Source organism: Dendrobates tinctorius, unplaced genomic scaffold (assembly GCF_039654945.1).
Source record: "Dendrobates tinctorius isolate UK_male_01 unplaced genomic scaffold, ASM3965494v1 ptg000070l, whole genome shotgun sequence".
Classification (NCBI taxonomy): domain Eukaryota; kingdom Metazoa; phylum Chordata; class Amphibia; order Anura; family Dendrobatidae; genus Dendrobates; species Dendrobates tinctorius.
In genome coordinates, this window is record NW_027361738.1 from 33,011,295 (window position 1) to 33,029,606 (window position 18,312).

General features: G+C 49.5%; 1 protein-coding gene across 6 annotated transcripts in view; it reads right to left on the reverse strand.

Moving 5' to 3' along the window:
* Window positions 1-18,312, reverse strand: part of KMT2C (lysine methyltransferase 2C) — a 312,840-nt gene that overhangs the window by 16,088 nt on the left and 278,440 nt on the right. For all 6 annotated transcript variants that reach the window (XM_073581565.1, XM_073581564.1, XM_073581563.1 and 3 more), the window contains 3 exons: window positions 10,336-10,585; window positions 9,107-9,246; window positions 8,771-8,875 (listed from right to left, as the gene is read on the reverse strand). In XM_073581565.1, coding sequence (XP_073437666.1) covers window positions 8,771-8,875; window positions 9,107-9,246; window positions 10,336-10,585 — 495 coding nt within the window. The remainder of the gene's footprint in view (window positions 1-8,770; window positions 8,876-9,106; window positions 9,247-10,335; window positions 10,586-18,312) is intronic.

Here is an 18,312-nt window from a genome sequence, read left to right on the forward strand (position 1 = left end):
GAGAAAGCAGTAGGAGAAGCAACAGAAACTCTCTAAACATATGTACCAACCCAACAGGGGACTCAAAGACCCAACACAGTACAATTTAAACAGGGAGGGTGCTGTGTCCCCCAATGAAGGCTCCAAGAAAGAGATTTTACGGTAAGAACCAAAAATCCATCTTTCTTTATCGCCTTATTGGGGGACACAGAATACCATGGGACGTTCCAAAGCAGTCCCAAGGGCGGGAACAGCAATAAGGAACGAAAGAACAGGAAAGGCTTAGGTCGGCCGGTGCGCCACCGCCGCCTGCAGAACCTTCCTACCAACAACTGCATCAGACGAGGCCTGGGTATGAACCCTGTAGAACCTCGCAAATGTGTGCAAGGATGACCAGGTCGCGGCCCTGCAAAGTTGCAGAGCCGAAGCCTGGTGTCGAACGGCCCACAAAGCTGCCACAGCCCGGGTGGAGTGAGCCCTCACTCCCGGAGGGGGCCGTCTTTCCTGAAGTCTGTATGCTTCCTGAATGGTAGAACAAATCCAGCGAGCGATCGTGGATTTGGATGCCGGAAGCCCTTTCCTGTGACCTTCAGAGATGACCAGCAATGAATCGGATTGACGAAGTGAAGCGGTCCTAGCGAGGTAGACACGCAAGGCTCTAACAACATCCAGCTTGTGGAGTGACCTCTCAAGAGGGTGAGAAGGAGCTGGACAAAACGATGGAAGAACGATATCCTCGTTGATGTGAAAGGAGGAAACCACCTTTGGCAGGAAGGAAGGAACGGGCCTGAGGACGACTTTATCCTGATGGAGCACCAGATAAGGAGAACGACATGACAAGGCCGCTAACTCAAACTCTTCTGATGGATGTAATGGCGATCAAAAAGGTCACCTTCCATGACAGAAGTGACAAAGGAATGTCCTGGATGGGTTCAAACGGCGCCTTTTGGAGAGCGCCAAGAACGAGATTGAGATCCCACGGTTCTATTGGTGAATGATTAGGAGGAGCCACATGAGCGACTCCTTGGAGGAACGTCTTAACCTGCGGTAAGGAAGCGAGCTCTCTTTGAAAGAGGATAGACAAGGCAGAAACCTGGCCCTTCAGGGTGCTGAGAGACAGACCCGAATCTAAGCCAGACTGGAGAAAACCCAGTATGGACGGAATGGAAAAGGCCATTGGAAAAACTTTATCGTCGCACCAACGGAAAAAAGCCTTCCAACACCTGTGGTAAATGCGGGAAGAGGCTGGCTTCCTGGCTTTGATCATCGTCTGAATCACCTGGTTGGAAAAACCTGATTCTCTTAGGATTGCGGCCTCAACGGCCATGCCGTTAAATTCAGAGACCGAGAATTCTCGTGGTAAAGGGGGCCTTGCGAGAGAAGATCCGGACGGACTGGAAGTCTCCAGGGAACGTCCGCGAGCATGTTCACCAGTTCCGCATACCAAGGCCGTCTCGGCCAGTCTGGAGCCACAAGAATTACTGGAACGCCTTCCGATTTTATCTTCTTGACCACTCTTGGGATCAAGGCAAGAGGTGGAAAAAGATAAGGGAGTTGGAACTGGGACCACGGAATTACTAGGGCGTCGCAAGCGACGGCTAGAGGGTCCCTGGACCTGGCTACGAAGCGCGGAACTTTGTGGTTCATCCGAGATGCCATGAGGTCGACGTCCGGAGAACCCCAGCGCTTGCATATCTGATCGAAGACTGAGGGATGGAGAGACCATTCGCCTGACGCTAGGCCTTGACGACTCAAAGTCGGCTGCCCAGTTTTCCACCCCTGGAATGTGAACGGCGGAGATTGCTGGGACGTAACGTTCCGCCCAGCGCAGAATCCTGGCCACTTCTGACATGACTTGGTGGCTGCGCGTGCCGCCCTGATGGTTTATGTACGCCACAGCCGTGGCGTTGTCCGACTGAATGCGGATCGGCTTGCCGACGAGAAGGGGTTGCCAGCGAAGAAGGGCCAGAAAGATTGCTCTGATCTCGAGCAGATTGATAGGAAGAAGAGCTTCCTGAGGGTTCCAGTGTCCTTGAGCCGTCCTCTGATGAAAAACCGCTCCCCAACCCAGGAGGCTGGCATCGGTGGTGATGACTTGCCACCGAAGCGGGAGGAAGGACCTCCCATGGAGGACTGATGAAGACATCGTCCACCAAGTGAGGGATTGCCTCACTTTGAGAGGGAGAAGAATTGGCCGGTCTAAGGACCTCGTCGTCTTGTCCCAGGCTGAAAGGAGGGACAGCTGAAGAGGACGAAGGTGAAACTGTGCAAAGGGCACTGCTTCCAAGGAAGCTACCATCTTCCCCAGAACTTTCATGCAGAATCGAAGGGGAATGGGCGTCGGCCGTTTGAGGGCTCGAATCCCTTTGAACAGAGCCGCAAATTTTTCCCTCGGAAGAAACACCCTGGCCAGGTTCGTGTCGAACTCCATGCCTAAAAAGGTCAGACGCTGAGTGGGGCTGAGGACGGACTTTTCTTTGTTGACTAACCATCCGAGACGGTCGAGAGTATCCAGGGTTATCTGAACACTTAGGAGACAGTCTTGACGGGACGAGCCCTTGATTAAGAGATCGTCCAGATAAGGAATGATGAGAATCCCTCTGGATCGAAGGATGGCCATGACCGTCGCCATCACTTTCGTGAAAACACGGGGAGCGGAGGCTAGGCCGAAAGGGAGAGCCGTGAACTGGTAATGATCGTCCTGAATCGCAAACCTGAGATATTTCTGATGCTGCAAGCAAACAGGGATGTGAAGATAGGCATCCCGTATGTCCACAGAACAGAGAAATTCTCCAGGCTTCATTGAGGCTATCACCGATCGAAGAGACTCCATTTTGAAGTGAAGAATCTTCACGTGGCGATTGAGCAACTTGAGGTCCAGGATTGGCCGCAGGGAACCGTCTTTCTTCGGGACTACGAAGAGATTTGAGTAGAACCCTGAAAACTGTTCGTCTGAGGGAACGGGAACAATCACTCCGGCGGAAAGAAGGGAGGAGACGGCCTGAAAGAATCCTGGAATGTGGGACCGTTGTCTTGGAGGACGAGACAGGAGAAAACGCCTGTCTGGCGGGAAGAAAATTCGATCTTGTAACCGGATGCGATTAGTTCCCTGACCCAAGCGTCGTCGACAACCGACAGCCAAGCGTCCACGAAAAAGGAAAGTCTGCCTCCCACCCTGGAAAAACTTCCAGGTGGGGGTGCCCCGTCACTTGGAGGCAAACCTACCGGAACGGGCACCTGAGGACCTGGAGTATTGTCCTCTAGATCTCCAGCGGGGAGCGGGCTTGTAAGAAGGTTTCTTCTGCTCTCGCTCCCTAGATGCGGAAGGACGCTCTTGCTGGACAGATCTCTCTGTGGACGAGAACGGACGAAAAGGCCTAAAGGGCCGAAAACCCTTTCTATTAAAAATACGTCTTGGTCGAGACTGGGGGAGAGAAGTACTTTTGCCCCCAGTGGCGTCAGAAATTATTTGATCCAGCTTGGCCCCAAAGAGCCTAGAACCATGGAAGGGCAGATTGGTGAGCGACTTTTTTGAGGTGGTATCCGCATTCCATGACTTTAACAAAAGAACTCGGCGGACAGCTACTATATTGCTGTTAGCCCTAGCAACGCAACCGGCCGCATCTAAGGAGGCGGCTAAAAGGTATTTACCCACGTGATTAATTTGATCTGCTAGATCTGCCAGCTCGTCCTGGGGAGCTGCCGCTAAGATGCCCCTGCGAAGAATTTTTGCCCAAGCCAAAATGACTTTAGCTACCCAGGAGGAGGCGAAAATAGGGCAGAGGGAGGCACCGGAGGCCTCAAAGATAGATTTCGCCAAAGATTCTAACTGCCTGTCTGTCGGATCCTTAAGCGATGCACCGTCTGGAAGGGACAGAACTGTCTTAGAGGCTATGCGAGAAACGGGAGGGTCCACTTCAGGGGCTTTGGTCCATTTAGAAAGCAAATCAGCCTCAAATGGGTACAGAACATCCAAATACCTGCGGCCCGAAAAGCGTTGCTCAGGGTGCTCCCAATGTTTGGCTAGAGTAGTATCAAACTCGTTGTGGTTTGGAAAAGTTTTAGATGGAGGTCTTGAACGTTTAAATGGAACAGAACATTCCTGAGGAAGGGGCTTGTCCTGCTTAATCTCCAGGGTTTGGAAAATAGCTGAAAGAAGACTATCGACCATACTTCGTGTTTTAGACATGTCATCTGCTTCTGAACTAGATCCTGATTGTGGATCGTCGTCTGACCTAAGGTCGTCCACTGAAGGAGACGGACACCTGGGTGACGCAGACGGGCCTAGCGAACTGGAAGACGAGCCCGATAGGAGACGCTTCCTGGACATCCTATTCGGCCTGTCCCTCTGAAGGTCGCGGTCAGGAGCGGACGACTCACCCTGAGAGGCGGTCGGAGCAGCGGTGGCTGAAGATAGCTGAGGCAAACGTTCTAGGACCTGGACCAGGGACTGAGAGACTTTGGTCAGATCGGATACCGACTGAGACATAGCTACGGCCCATTCTGGGAGAGGAGAAGTGCCCCCATCACGGGAATCTGTGTGCTCCTGAGAGGCCGACATAGCTGAAGGACTGCAGGACGGGCAGAAAGGAGATGGCTGACCCGAAGCCCACTTCCTTTTACAGCGCGCACAGGCGTAATGAGTAGCGGTGGGCCTGAAACAGAGCTCCCCTGCAGGGTTGGGCATAAGGAAAACTGCGCTGAATGGCCGCGGAAATTGGGGAAAGAACTGCGGAGGAGGGCTAATGTCTCTGCATAGAGCAGAGCCTACCTAGTTCCGGCGAGCAGCAGAAACGCTGAAGTGTCCCCCAAGCAGCGCAGAAAGGCAGGACCGAAGAAACAGGAAATGCCTGATGAGGTGAGCGGTGGGCGGAGCTTAGCGGCTGAGCCGCAATTGGAGCTGGCATGAAGGAAGGGAACGAGGAGCCCTGTGATGGGCTATTCAAATAGCCTGGTGATGTCCAGTTACCCACCAATGTGCCTCTTGGGGATGCTGCGGGCTGGAGGGATCGTTCAGGCACCTACCTGACGTCCCTGAAGAGGATGACCACAGGGACCTCTCACAAGGGTAGTGGCAAGTCGCTGGCCTCTGTACCCGCGTTCTGCAGAAGACGGCATTAACCTCTTGATGGCGAGGGGAATCTTGCGATCGCCGTCTTCCTCTCAGCCCTGTCCCGAGAGAGGGGTGAGGAGGGGGATTTTGGCAAGGACCAGCCACCTGTCCACATCCCATAGCACCCAGAGGTGATATGGGAAAAAGTCCTGCCAGCGCACTGAGAGTTGCGATGTGGGATCACCACACTGCTCGCTCAGCCGCCTGATATGGGAAAGCAGAGTGAACTTTCACCCTGTTTCCCGACTTGAATCTGCAAAACAAAAGACAAGAGAATTAAAAAGTTCCACTAGAACACCTAAGGAAAGAAAAGGTTAATTGCGGATCTGGGAAGATCCCGGTCCACCTCCTACAGACACTAAGCACAAACTGAGGTGCCTAGTGCCTGTCGGTGGGTGTATACTGCCGGGGAGGAGCTAATTTTCTTGTTTTGCATAGTGTCAGCCTCCTAGCAGCAGCAGCATACACCCATGGTATTCTGTGTCCCCCAATAAGGCGATAAAGAAAATCAGCTGCCTAAAGGCCCCTTTACATTTAGCGATGCACCAGCGATCCGACCACGATACGACCTGGTCAGGATCGCTGGTGCATCGTTAAATGGTCGCTAGTGAGCTGCCTAACAGGCAGATCTCACAGCGATGTAGCGACGCAGCAGCGGTCGTTACTTACCTTTCAGACGCAGTGATGACTTCCTCCCGCCCGTGTCCACACGTCGGCGCCAGCAGGAAGCGCCCGACGAGAAATGGAGCCGGCTGATCTCGCGCGATCAGCGACAGACAGTGTGGGAGCCGGTCGGAGGTATCACACATAGCGATATCGCTAGCAATATCGCTGCTGCGTCACAAAATCGGTGACACTTTAGCGATATTGCTAGCGATATCGCTATGTGTAAAGGCCCCTTTACTGTCTGCAGATGGTTTACAGCAATTAGTAAGGTTGACAGGCACTGCTCCTGGTAGGAGGCAGACATGTTTTTTAAATTACATAGAACTTCATTAGAAATTAATTCTGACAATTTATAGTGCCAGAACCACTGACAGCCTGAATCAAACACTAGCTCTATTATTCCAGAAATGTATGATTTTACTCTGAAATGCTGCAGTGTTTCAGAGAAAACACACTTTTGAAAAGCTGGCCGGGGTCTGTGTCCCCAATTCCCCATGGCTTTCTCTCCTCGACTCAGAACTGACAGATTTCTCTTATACACACATAGCTGTCAATCTAAGGCCTCCACGCATCCTGGTGATTTTGGCACTGGAAAAACCAGTAGAGGTGAGATCCGTGGCTCGGGTCCGTGTTTTATGTGTGTGCTATTCGTATGGAATGAAATGCAGTATAGAAATAAACATTATTGTATGTGTTTTTTTCTGCACTTTTTTTTAAATTATAGTATGTATTACATTTGAATATGGAATTAGTAATGAAGAGGTCTTCTAGATGCCTCTTGTCACGAGAATGTAAATATGAATGTATGGTTTTCTTTATCAACACACCCTTCTAGAATCTTCCATTCACACACTGAGCTCTGCACATCCATAGCTGCACAAAGACCAACCAGCTTCCCTCCCCCCCCCTTACTCCTTCCTCCCCCCCTCGCTAAGGAATGTGGTAATTAGCAGAATACGACCCTTTGTCTCCCAACATGTGCCTGTGGCTAAAATAGATGGGATTTAGAATCTGACCATTAGGCCATAACTCGACACCAGTTAATGTTATGAATGTGAAAATTACATATTTAGGACTTGCAATTTTTAAGCTACACTCCAGCGCCTTTTTCTAAGGTCTAGCCCCAGCAGAATCCGAAAAATGGATTTCTCCTGAACCAAGTTGAATAGCCCCTCCATGTTTAGAGTTGATAGGAAATTAATTCGAAAACAAGATGAGTGATGCTTCTGCCATTATTCGGCTAGGTTTTATATCCGAGTTATGGAGCTAAGAAGTTTTCTTAGCAAGTTTCCATCCTGCCAGATAGAGGTGGGCTTCCATAACTCAGCCCCTTTAGTGATGTCACGACCCAGAGGTATAAGTTAGCCCCAGCTCAGTCTGGATGTAGTCTTGCCTGGGAAAGCGGAGATAAAGAACCAACTCTGTGATGCATTGCGGTGTATCGCCCCTCCCACCAGCATGGTCTGCCTGAGATGATCTAAGCAATTGTAAGCATTTTTCTTCTATAATGTCCTTGCTGCAGCATGCCTGAGCCCGTACACATCCAAGCAGGCCCGTCCGGTGACTAATTATCCTAGGTGCAGTTTCCTGACTAACCTGAGGGTAAGGGGGGCGCCGGAGAGCTGCGAGTTCCAAAGCAGAACTGTAAAGTGGGATATACATAAATCCCTGCAGTTCTTGACATATTGGTGGCAGAGGTGGAATAACTAAAATAAGCCCCCCTGCGGTAAATTGATAGGTCAATAGACGAGCTTGCTGTTCTTTTATCACATTGGAGGCAGCGGTGGGATAACTAACACAAGCCCCCTGCAAATGTGATATCCATGCTGTGTATGCAGAGATTTTCCTGACACCTCTCCATTACTAACCCCTGAGCTTGATGTCAGCAGACATAAAACAGCTAACATCAACCCCAACTTTATTACCCCACTTTGCCAACGTACCAGGTTAAGTGGGAAGAGCAGAGGCCAAGCACCAGACTTTGTGCATCTTATGGAAGCTCCATTTCTGGGGTGGCTAAGGGCTGATGTTGGTAGCCTGGAAGGGGGGGCCAATATCCACGGCCCCTTCCCAGGCTATTATCGGCCCACAGCTGTCTGTTTAGCCTTTGCTGGTTATAATTTATAGGGGAACTCTGTCTTTTTCTCGTTTCCCCCTTAAACTAACTAATAAAGGCTAAGCAAACATCTGTGAGATGTTAATAGCCTGGGAACCTTTCGGGATATTGGCCCCTCCCCCAGATTAACATCAGCCCCGAGCAGTCAGCTATCCGTCTCATGTGTATCAAAATTATATGGGAGCCCATGTCATTTAAAAAACAAAACAAAAAATGAGCGCTAAATACAACTATCATTGTCGCCTGGTCGAGTTGATCTCAGGAAAACCAGGCGACAATGCTGAGTGCTGCCTTCAGCACCAGGCGCCTTGGACCAGCGCACACTGTACCATTTTTCTCAGGCGTTGGAACGTGTCACACCGACGACACTCGGATGTCATCCGTGTGCAGCATGCACCACCTTTGAATACAATGGGTGTGTGTGTGTCAGTATTTGCAGTCCTTAAAAAACACACCGTATATGGACAAAAAAAAAAAAAAAAAACCATGTGAAGGGGCCTAAATGAACATGACCGGTAGAATCTGTTAGGACCTGCCTTGGAAGAGTCATCCGAGACAATCTCTTACCAGCTTTGCAAAGTATGATTGATTCTGCAGCGTTTCATAGAACACACACAGCTGCAATAATGAAGAACGTGTCCGATTTAGGCTGTTATTCGGGCAGCATGAATCTACTGCCAGGATCTCTTTAGGAATGGGTTGTATGTGATTAGAAAACCATGTCTGCCTTCTCCCAGGAGCAGCACCTACAGTTGTGCATGTCATGTGTTATTGGTGATCAACTTCATTGAATACTGTAAACTATCTACAGACAAGAATGCAGCTCTAAGAATGCAGACCAGGTTTTGTCATTTTAGACTGAGCCAATGCAATATTAAGTAAGCTGCAGACATTACCTTCTTCCCGTTGCTCTTTGCCAGTGCGGCAGAATGCAGCATAAAGCAGTTGTTGCTGCAGAAAACAAGTTCACCATCCATGCGTCCAGGGCTGGTGAGGAGCTCCTGTTAATTAGAAATATCTTTAGTCAGTGTCTAGACAAGTCATCTTTATTGCCCAGACTTCCAAACAATAACCAACAGTGGTTTAAGGAAAGACGCATGTCTTCAAAAATGCTTTTGTATTATCATGTTCTTGCAGCTAATTTTAGTGATGGCTCCGTCATTTGCCTCTTGTAACTTTCTGCCACTCTCTGAACAGTTAACAAGTATTAGTATAGGAAGAATATTAGATACCTGTTTGGGAAAGCTTAAATCTTTCATCGTTTTTCGCACCCCATTTCCAAACACCACAACCTTGCAATGGCAGCACCATGATTGCCTAAGAGATGGAGGATTCCCCATAGTTGGGTGGTGAGGTCTGTACGCTGGCATACCTAGGGAGGGAGAAACCAATAGAAATCACACAATCCTGCTATATACAGTATAGATTATTCACTGTCGAACTTACATAGACATCAGTTATATCTGTGTGTACACAGTACCCAGAAGACACAGTATTAAATGGAATCTGCCAGCCGGATTTCATACCCCAAACTATTTATACACACATGTAGCTCTTTTAAAGACAAGTCCAGCAATAGTTTTACTTGGTAATCCTGTTCCTCTGTTACTGAGAAATTGGGAGATTGAATAGAAATGTAAATGAGGCTGGAGATCTATTTGTAGATCTGAAGCTTCTGTCACTCCAGCTCTATTTCCTGCCAAGTGCCGCCACCTCCTGCCACATGCAGGAAGATGTACAGCCTCATTTGTATATTAATACATACACATACTGATTTCTCAGTAACAGAGGAAAAAGACAAGCTATGTATTGCTGGATTTGTCTATAAAATAAGATAAATAGTTTAAAGTGTTAAATCCTGTTGATAGATTCCCTTTAAAGAGTTATTCCCAACACTGCCTTTCATGGCAGAGACTGAATAACTGCTTCGATGTGCCAGCCACCGGATGTGGGGCTACAAAAACAGCAGAGTGCAGCCGCGCTACACTGTTTGCGTAACTCTCAAACAAATGAGACTTACAGAAAGAACCCAACAGAAAATCTTTGGGGGGAGCTGAAACTCAATGTTGCCGAGCGATAGCCCCAAAACCTGAAAGAGCTGGAGAAGATCTGTATGGAGGAGTGGGCCAAAATCCCTAATGCAATGTGTGGAAACTTGGTCAAGAACTACAGGAAACACCTGACCTCTAATTGCAAACAAAGGTTTCTGTGCGAACTATTAAATTCTGTTTTTGTATTGTATCAAATACTTAATGCAAAAAGATGCAAATTATGTAGAAATCATACAATGTGATGTTCTGGAATTTTTTCTATTAAGATTTTGTCTCTCACGGTTGATGTGTACATGTGATAAAAATTACAGACCTTTGCATACTTTGTGGGTGGGAAAACTTGCAAAATCTACCATGTATGAAATACTTATATTCCCTTCTGTATATATGGAAGGTTGTCAGAGACTCACCAGTACTGTTAGGCATGAATGGCATGGCGTGCGGTTTCATGCTGTATGATCCTATGAGTCTGGTCGGGGGTATAAACCCTGGTCTGGGGCGCTGACGTAATAGCTGTTGCCTGTACTCCATGTTTGGGTTCATCCTGTGCCCATTCATTAGGAAAATGGGAGCAGAGTCTGGAGCACTGCTCACTTCATAGCTGGTGGGAATGTGAACTTGCAGCAAATCAGCAAAGGCAGCCACTACTCCACTGATGTTCTAGAAAAGAAACACATAGAGACATTAATCCCTTCACCCCGAGCCTGTTTTCACCTTCCTGACCAAACAAATCTTTACAATTCTGACCAGTGTCACTTTGAGGTAAGAACTCTGGAACGCTTCAACGCATTTCAGTGATCCGGAGACTGTTTTTTTGTGACACATTGTACTTTATATTAGTGGTAAATTTAGATAAACTATTTTGCGTTTGTGAAAATATTGGCTTTTTGACTTTTTTTTGCAATTTTCAAACTTTCAATTTTGATATTCTTAAACCAGTTAGCCATGCTGTACAAAATAATTAGTAACTAACATTTCCCACATGTCTACTTTACATCTGCATAATTTTTTAAACCATTTTTTATAGGAATTTAGAAGGGTTAAAATTTTATCAGCAATTTCTCATTATTCCAACAAAATTTATGAACATCACATTTGAATTGACGGGGGGGGGGGGGGGGCTATATGAAAGAAAATACTTTTTACCTTTTCCTGCAAAAACGTTGCTTTAGCCCAAAATTTCTTTATTTTCACAAGGGTAGAGGGAGAAAATGGAAAATAAAATTTATTGTGCAATTTCTTTTGAGTACGCCGATACCCATCATGTGAAGGAAAACTACTGGACAGAAGGCAAGGCCCAGAAGGGAAGACGTGCTATTTGCCTTGTGGAGCGCAAAAATGGTTGGAATACGGTAGATAGCGGATGCCATGTCGCATTTACAATGCCATTGACGTGATTAAACAATGGACCCCCCCCTCCCCCCAAAAAAAAAAAAATGACCTGATTTTGGAAACTACACCCATCAAGGAATGTATCTAAAAGTGTTGTGAGCACCTTGACCTCTAAGGTGTGTCCCTCAATTTTATAACGTTCGGCTGTTTTCACACTAGGCGTTTTATCATGCAAATTTTCAGCAGCATTTTACGTACTGTAAAACACAGCTTAAAATTTGCATTATAAAAACACTGAAAAAAAAAGCAAAGTCTGAGATTTCTGGTTTTTTTTTTGCGCGTTGCATGTTTTTTTAGCACAACAGAGCTTGTCACTTTCAGCATTTTTCACTCCCAAATAATAATAATGGGTGGTGAAAAACGCTGAAAATTCACACCAAAAAATGCAGGTATCAGGAAAAAATGCAGCAACAAAAGCACCAAACATGCAGCAAATTTTTTGCTGCAGCTTCTTTCCTGCAGAAAAAATTTTTTTTGTGTACTCACCGTAAAATCTCTCTCTTAGCCGTTGGGGGACACAGAACCGTGGGTGTTATGCTGCTGTCCACTAGGAGGCGACACTATGCATAATCTGAAAAAGATTAACTATGGCTCCTCCTCTGCAGTATACTCCCCTGGACTGCGTCAGCCTTCTCCAGTTTTGTGCAAAAGCATTAGGAGGAACGTAACAGAGAATAACATAACCATGCCTGTAAGAAGGCTACTATGCACGAGCTCAAAAAACAATATGAGAACTCAACCGTAAACAACGGCCCGTAAGGGCAACAGGGTGGGAGCTGTGTCCCCCAATTAGAGGCTAAGAGAAAGAGATTTTAGGGTGAGTACACAAAAATCTCCTTTACTCTGTCGCCTCATTGGGGGACACAGAACCTTGGGACGTCCTAAAGCAGTCCATGGGTGGGAAGCAATGGACGAATATTGTGCTAGCGGTAATCCTAAACATGGGGCACTGCCGCCTGCAGAACCCGTCTACCCAGGCTCGCATCCGCTGAGGACTGAGTATGAACACTGTAGTGTTTCGCAAACGTGTGTAGGCTAGTCCAAGTGGCCGCTTTGCACACTTGTTGTGCTGAAGCCTGGTGCCAAATGGCCCAGGAGGTCCCTACTGCCCGTGTAGAATGTGCCGTGATACCTGCCGGAAGAGGAGACTTGTTAAGGCAGTAAGCCTCATGTATGGTGGACTTGATCCACCTGGCAAGGGTAGCCTTGGAAGCCGGCAGGCCATTGTGACCGCCTTCCGGAAGAAAGAAGAGGGAATCAGACTTCCGGAAGGGTGCAGTCCTGGACAAGTAAATCCGCAATGCTCTGACGAGGTCAAGCGTATGCAGAGCCTTCTCCACTCTATGAACCAGAACCGGACAAAGGGATGGCAGTGAGATTTCCTCATTGAGGTGAAAGGTGGACACAACCTTCGGAAGGAAGGATGGTACAGTACGGAGAACCACCTTGTCCTGGTGAAAAACTAGGAAAGGCCGTCTGCAGGAAAGTGCTGACAATTCAGACACTCTGCGTAGCGAGGTGATTGCCACTAGAAAAACCACTTTCTGTGACAGAATGCAGAGTGGGACTTCTTTAAGGGGTTCGAAGGGTGGTGCCTGCAATGCTGTCAGGACCAGGTTGAGGTCCCACGTTTCCAGTGGACGTTTGTAGGGGGGAACCAATCGGGAAACTCCATGGAGGAAAGTCCTTAGTTGCGGTTTGGTAGCAATGCGCCTTTGAAAAAGGACTGAAAGCGCTGACACCTGACTCTTAAGCGAGCCTAGGGATAGCTTGGCGTCTAGGCCCGATTGAAGGAAACCTAGTACCTTCGGGAGGGAATAAGGGAGTGGGACTTGTCCGTGAGATTCACACCAGGAAAAGAAAGCTCTCCAGGTACAATAATAAATCTTGGCGGAGGCTGGCTTCCTTGCCCTGATCATGGTCGCAATGACATCTGGTGAAAACCCTGCCTGGTTAGAATCCAGGTTTCAAGGGCCATGCCGTCAAATTGAGAGCCCCTGAATTCTAATGGTAGAACGGACCTTGAGACAGAAGGTCGTGACGGTCAGGGAGACGCCAGGGGTGTCTGCTGTAAGTTGAACGATGTCGGCGTACCATGTACGTCTGGGCCAATCTGGCGCGATGAGGATGGTTGGAACTCCCTCTTGTTTGATCTTCCTCACGACCCTGGGGATCAGGGGGAGGGGTGGAAAAATGTACAGTAGTTGGAACTGGGACCAGTCCATCCGCTCCGAGCGACCGCGGGTCGTGTGTCCTGGCCATGAAATTGGAGACCTTGGCATTGATATGGGATGCCATTAGGTCCACATCCGGGGATCCCCAGCATTGACAGATCTGGTAAAAAAATCTCGGGATAGAGAGACCACTCCCCCGAGTCCATTCCTTGCCTGCTGAGGAAGTCGGCTTCCCAGTTTTCTACACCCGGAATGTGGACCGCAGAGAGTACCGACCTCGTGTCTTCCGCCCAGTGGAGGATATGTGCCACTTCTCTCATCGCCTGGGCGCTGCAGGTCCCGCCTTGGTGATTCACATATGCCACAGCCGTGGCATTGTCCGACTGTATCCGTATGTGCGAGGCTGCAAGCAAGTGATGAAAGGCTCTCAGTGCCAGGAAGATGGCCCGGATTTCCAGGATATTGATGGGCAAGGTCGCTTCCCTTGGTGACCACTTGCCTTGTGCCCTGTGATGTCGGTGCACCGCCCCCCAACCTGTCAGGCTTGCATCGGTGGTCAGGACCTTCCATTGACCTGAGAGAAAAAGGGTTTTCCTCGTGCAAGCGAAGTTGGCTTGAGCCACCAATGCAGGGACCTCCTGGTTGACGAAGTCAACCGGAACTCCCTGTCGAGGGAGAACGGATTCCTGTCTCAAGATCTGAGGATGGCTAGTTGAAGAGGCCTGAGGTGAAACTGGGCAAATGGCACTGCCTCTATTGCTTCTGCCATCCTGCCGAGGACTCTCATGGCAAACCGGAGAGATCGGGGAGGACTGCGGAGGAGTGTGCGAACTCCCAGACGGATGGCTAGTGTCTTGTCCTTGGGAAGGAACACCAGACCTCTGGAGGTGTCGAATAACATTCCCAGGAAGGTTAGAGTGACTCGGGGTAGTCGACGATTTCTGTAGGTTGACTAACCATCCCAGACGACTCAGTGTGTCTATTGTGATTGAGACACTGACCTCGCAGTCCTTGAAGGTGGAAGACTTGATGAGAAGGTCGTCCAGGTACGGAACGACTAGAATGCCTCGAGTGTAGAACGTCCATGGTGGCTGCCATGACCTTGGTAAACGTTCTTGGAGCCGTGGCGAGTCCGAACGGAAGGGCGACAAACTGGTAGTGGTTTTGGTTGACCGCGAACCTGAGAAACCTTTGATGGGCGGGAGCAATTGGTATGTGCAGATATGCGTCTTGTACGTCTATGGAGGCAAGGTATTCTTCCTGCTCCATGGATGCTATGATGGACCGGAGGGACTCCATGCAGAAATGACGGACCCGTACATATTTGTTGAGCTGTTTTAGGTCTAGTATGGGCCGGACGCTGCCTCCTTTCTTGGGAACTACGAATAGATTGGAGTAGAACCCTCGGAATTTTTCGTTCGCGGGAACCGGCACCACGACTCCTGCTTGAAGGAGAGAGGAGACCGCTTGGTGGAAGGCATGAGCCTTGTCTGATGGTGTTGGAGGGATAGAAAGGAAGAACCGGTTCAGTGGAGTGGAAGTGAACTCTATCTTGTATCCGGAAGACACTATTTCACTGACCCACCTGTCTTCTGTAATAGGCAGCCAGACTTGCTGAAAGAGTAAAAGTCGCCCGCCTACTGGTGGGGTGTCCTCCAGAGTTCGTGAGTCATGATGAAGCGAAGTTCTCAGGTTTTCCTCCCTTGGGTTTCGCTTGGCCTGCTTTCGACTGCCAAGTTCTGTCCGGTCTCTGCGCCGTCCGTGGGTTGGACCTGCGTGGAGAGCGGTTACGATGTTGCGCTGGGCGCGAGACGGACCAGCCCGAGGAATTCCGAAAGGATCGGAATCGTGTCTGGTTTCTCCGTTTAAACGTGCGTTTCGGTTTCAGTTGAGGGAGAGAGGTACTCTTACCCCCAGTGGCATTGGCTATCATTGTGTCCATCTTTTCGCCGAAAAGCCTTCCAGTAAGGTACGGAAGATGCGTGAGGGACTTCTTTGAGGCCACAGCCGCTTTCCATTCTCGCAGCCAGAGGATACGCCGAATCGTAATGGCGTTTGCCGCTACCCCCGCTAGACCTCTTGCTGAGTCTAGGGCTGCATGAAGCATGTAGTCTGCTACCACTGCTATCTGGACCGCTTGGTCCGAGAGCCCGGCATTTGAAGCTTGAAGACCCTCCTGCAGTTTTTTGGCCCAAGCCAGGATGGCCTTGGCTGCCCAAACTGAAGCAAACGCAGGGGCCAGGGAGGCCCCTGCTGCTTCGAAAATGGAACGAGCCATGCGTTCTACTTGCCGGTCTGCTGCGTCCCTGAGGGTTGAGCTATCTGGCAGAGAGAGTAGGGTCTGCGCTGCTAGTCTAGATACCGGGGGGTCCACTTCGGGTGTATCTGTCTACTGTTTGGTGTCTTTCTGTGAGAAGGGGTACTTCGCTTCCAAATATTTGCGATTGGCAAATTTTTTCTCAGGCTGCGAAAACTGTTTACCAAGTATCTTCTGAAACTCATGGTGATTAAGGAAGACCTTAGGTTGTTTTAGAACACTTTCTAAGCAAATCTTATGTTCTGGGGCTGGCTCTGAAATTTCCAGCACCCGATGGATGGCAGAGATTATGTCCTCAACTAGCGCTGTATTGCTAGGTGGAGAAGGTACCACGGACCTTTCCGTTTCGTTGTCTGAGTCACAGATGCCTTCTGAATTCTGTGTATCGCTAAGGTGTTCCCTGATGGGCGATCTGGGGCAGGGGTTTTCTGTGGTGGGGGATCTCTGTGGTGAACTGCATTGTCTGTCTTTGACAGGGGACTGCCTAGGAGACCTGGAATGACGGTGTCTCCCCCTGGGGGGATGACCTTGTGCTATAGGATGACTCAGGTGATCGTGACCTGTGGGTCCGCTTACGTCTGTGAGAGTCGGAAGCAGCATGTTCCTGAGACAAGCTGTCCGTTTGCTGGGCAACGTTCATAGCCGGGACACGACCCTGCAGAGCTTACAGCAATGTGGCGGTTAAGTTATCTATGGACTGTGTCATAGACTGTGACATCTGAGTAGCCCATTCAGGCGTGGTATCAGACACTGAAGCGTTGGTAGGGACTCCCTGGGGTTCTGACCCAGAGTTCTGGATGCAATACCGGCAGTGCAGATACGTGCTGCAACTGGGGAGCGTGGCTTTGCAGGCTGTGCAGAATGCATAGAAACATTCCTGCCTGGTTCTCTTTCTTGAGCCCAGCATAGTGCACAGAGGCTGGCTATCCGGGATCCTACAGGGGTGGCTACGCAGAGGGAACCCACAGAGAGCCTGGCAGTATGGATCACAGCTGAGTAAAGAGAACCCAGCTGTGAGCTTACCCCACCAGTGTGCCCCTAGGTCCAGCGCCGACAGATCCCAGTTCTGTGCCCCCCGGAGACTGCTGTGGCTCTCCCTTGCTGGAGGCGTCCGTTGTCAGGATGTCTGCAGCCAAAAAAAATGGCCACCGGGACGCTGAGGAGAGGAAGGAGGGGGCGGAGAGCTGAAAAGGGCGCGCTGAGCTGAGTAGAAACGCGCCCTTTCTGCCTCGATCCGCCCTTCCTATGACACCATAGTGTGTCATTTTAGTCATCCGGGGGGCGGGGAAAAGGCGGCGGCTTCAGCTAGGCCGAAGCCGCGGTCTCAAGTAGAGGCCTGATGCCCAGGAGGGCTCCAGAGCGGCGCGGTAGTCCGGGAGGGGGTTGCATCTGTACCAGACCCCCCCAGAATGGGCAACTGGCTAGCGGTGGGGGCAGCGGTTCATGTTTGGGGGGTCCCTCTGGAGCGCCATGGAGCCGCTGCTGCTGCAGAGACAGGGGCGCAGAAAGCCCTGTCTCTGCTGTGCCATGTCTGCCTGCACCCTCCCCCGGCCCCAGCAGGATCCCACAGCTGGTCTGTTCTCCGACCCTACCTGAGGCGTCTCAACCTAATGCCCCGAGGGTGCGTCTGTTACCGTCAGGGGGTCTTCATCCTCGCCTCAACCTCAACCCAGACCCCAAAGGGGTTGTGGAAGGAGGGGGGTCTCAACTTCGGACCAGTACCCGAGGGACTGGGGAAGGAGCGACATGGGGAATAGCCATCTCCACTTCAACTGGGCACCCCTAAAAAAAGGGGGCCAAGGAAGGAGCCATGCCGGGAGTCTCGCTGGAGACCCACTTTTCTTCATCTGTATTCCGGACAAAAAAACGGACGAAAAAAAGGTGTGCCTCCTTGCGACACTAAGCAAAAACTGGAGAAGGCTGACGCCGTTCCAGGGGTGTATACTGCAGAGGAGGAGCCATAGTTAATCTTTTTCAGATTATGCATAGTGTCGCCTCCTAGTGGACAGCAGCATAACACCCACGGTTCTGTGTCCCCCAATGAGGCGACAGAGTAAAAAGCAGCACTATCGCCTAGTGTGAAAATAAAAGTATATTTTTCCCACAAAAGTGTTGCTTCAGCCCCAAATTTTTCATTTTTCAGAAGGGTGACAGGAGAAAATGGACCATACAATTGGTCGTGCAATTTGTCCTGAGTACAGTTACCCAATATGTGGAGAAAAACTACTGTTTGAGCGCATGGCAGGGCTTGGAAGAGAAGTAGCCTCAATTGAATTCTGGAGCGCAATTTATGCTGGAGTAGATTGCGGATAACATATCACATTTAAAGAGCTCCTGACACGCCATAACAGAAGAAACCTCCACAGGTGACGTTTTGGAAACTATCCCTCTTGAGCAATTCATCTAGCGGTGTAGTGAGTAGTTTTAACCATCAGGCGATCCACAGAATTGTATAACATTGCGCTGAATCAGTAGGAAATTACAGTTTTTTCCATTAAAATTAT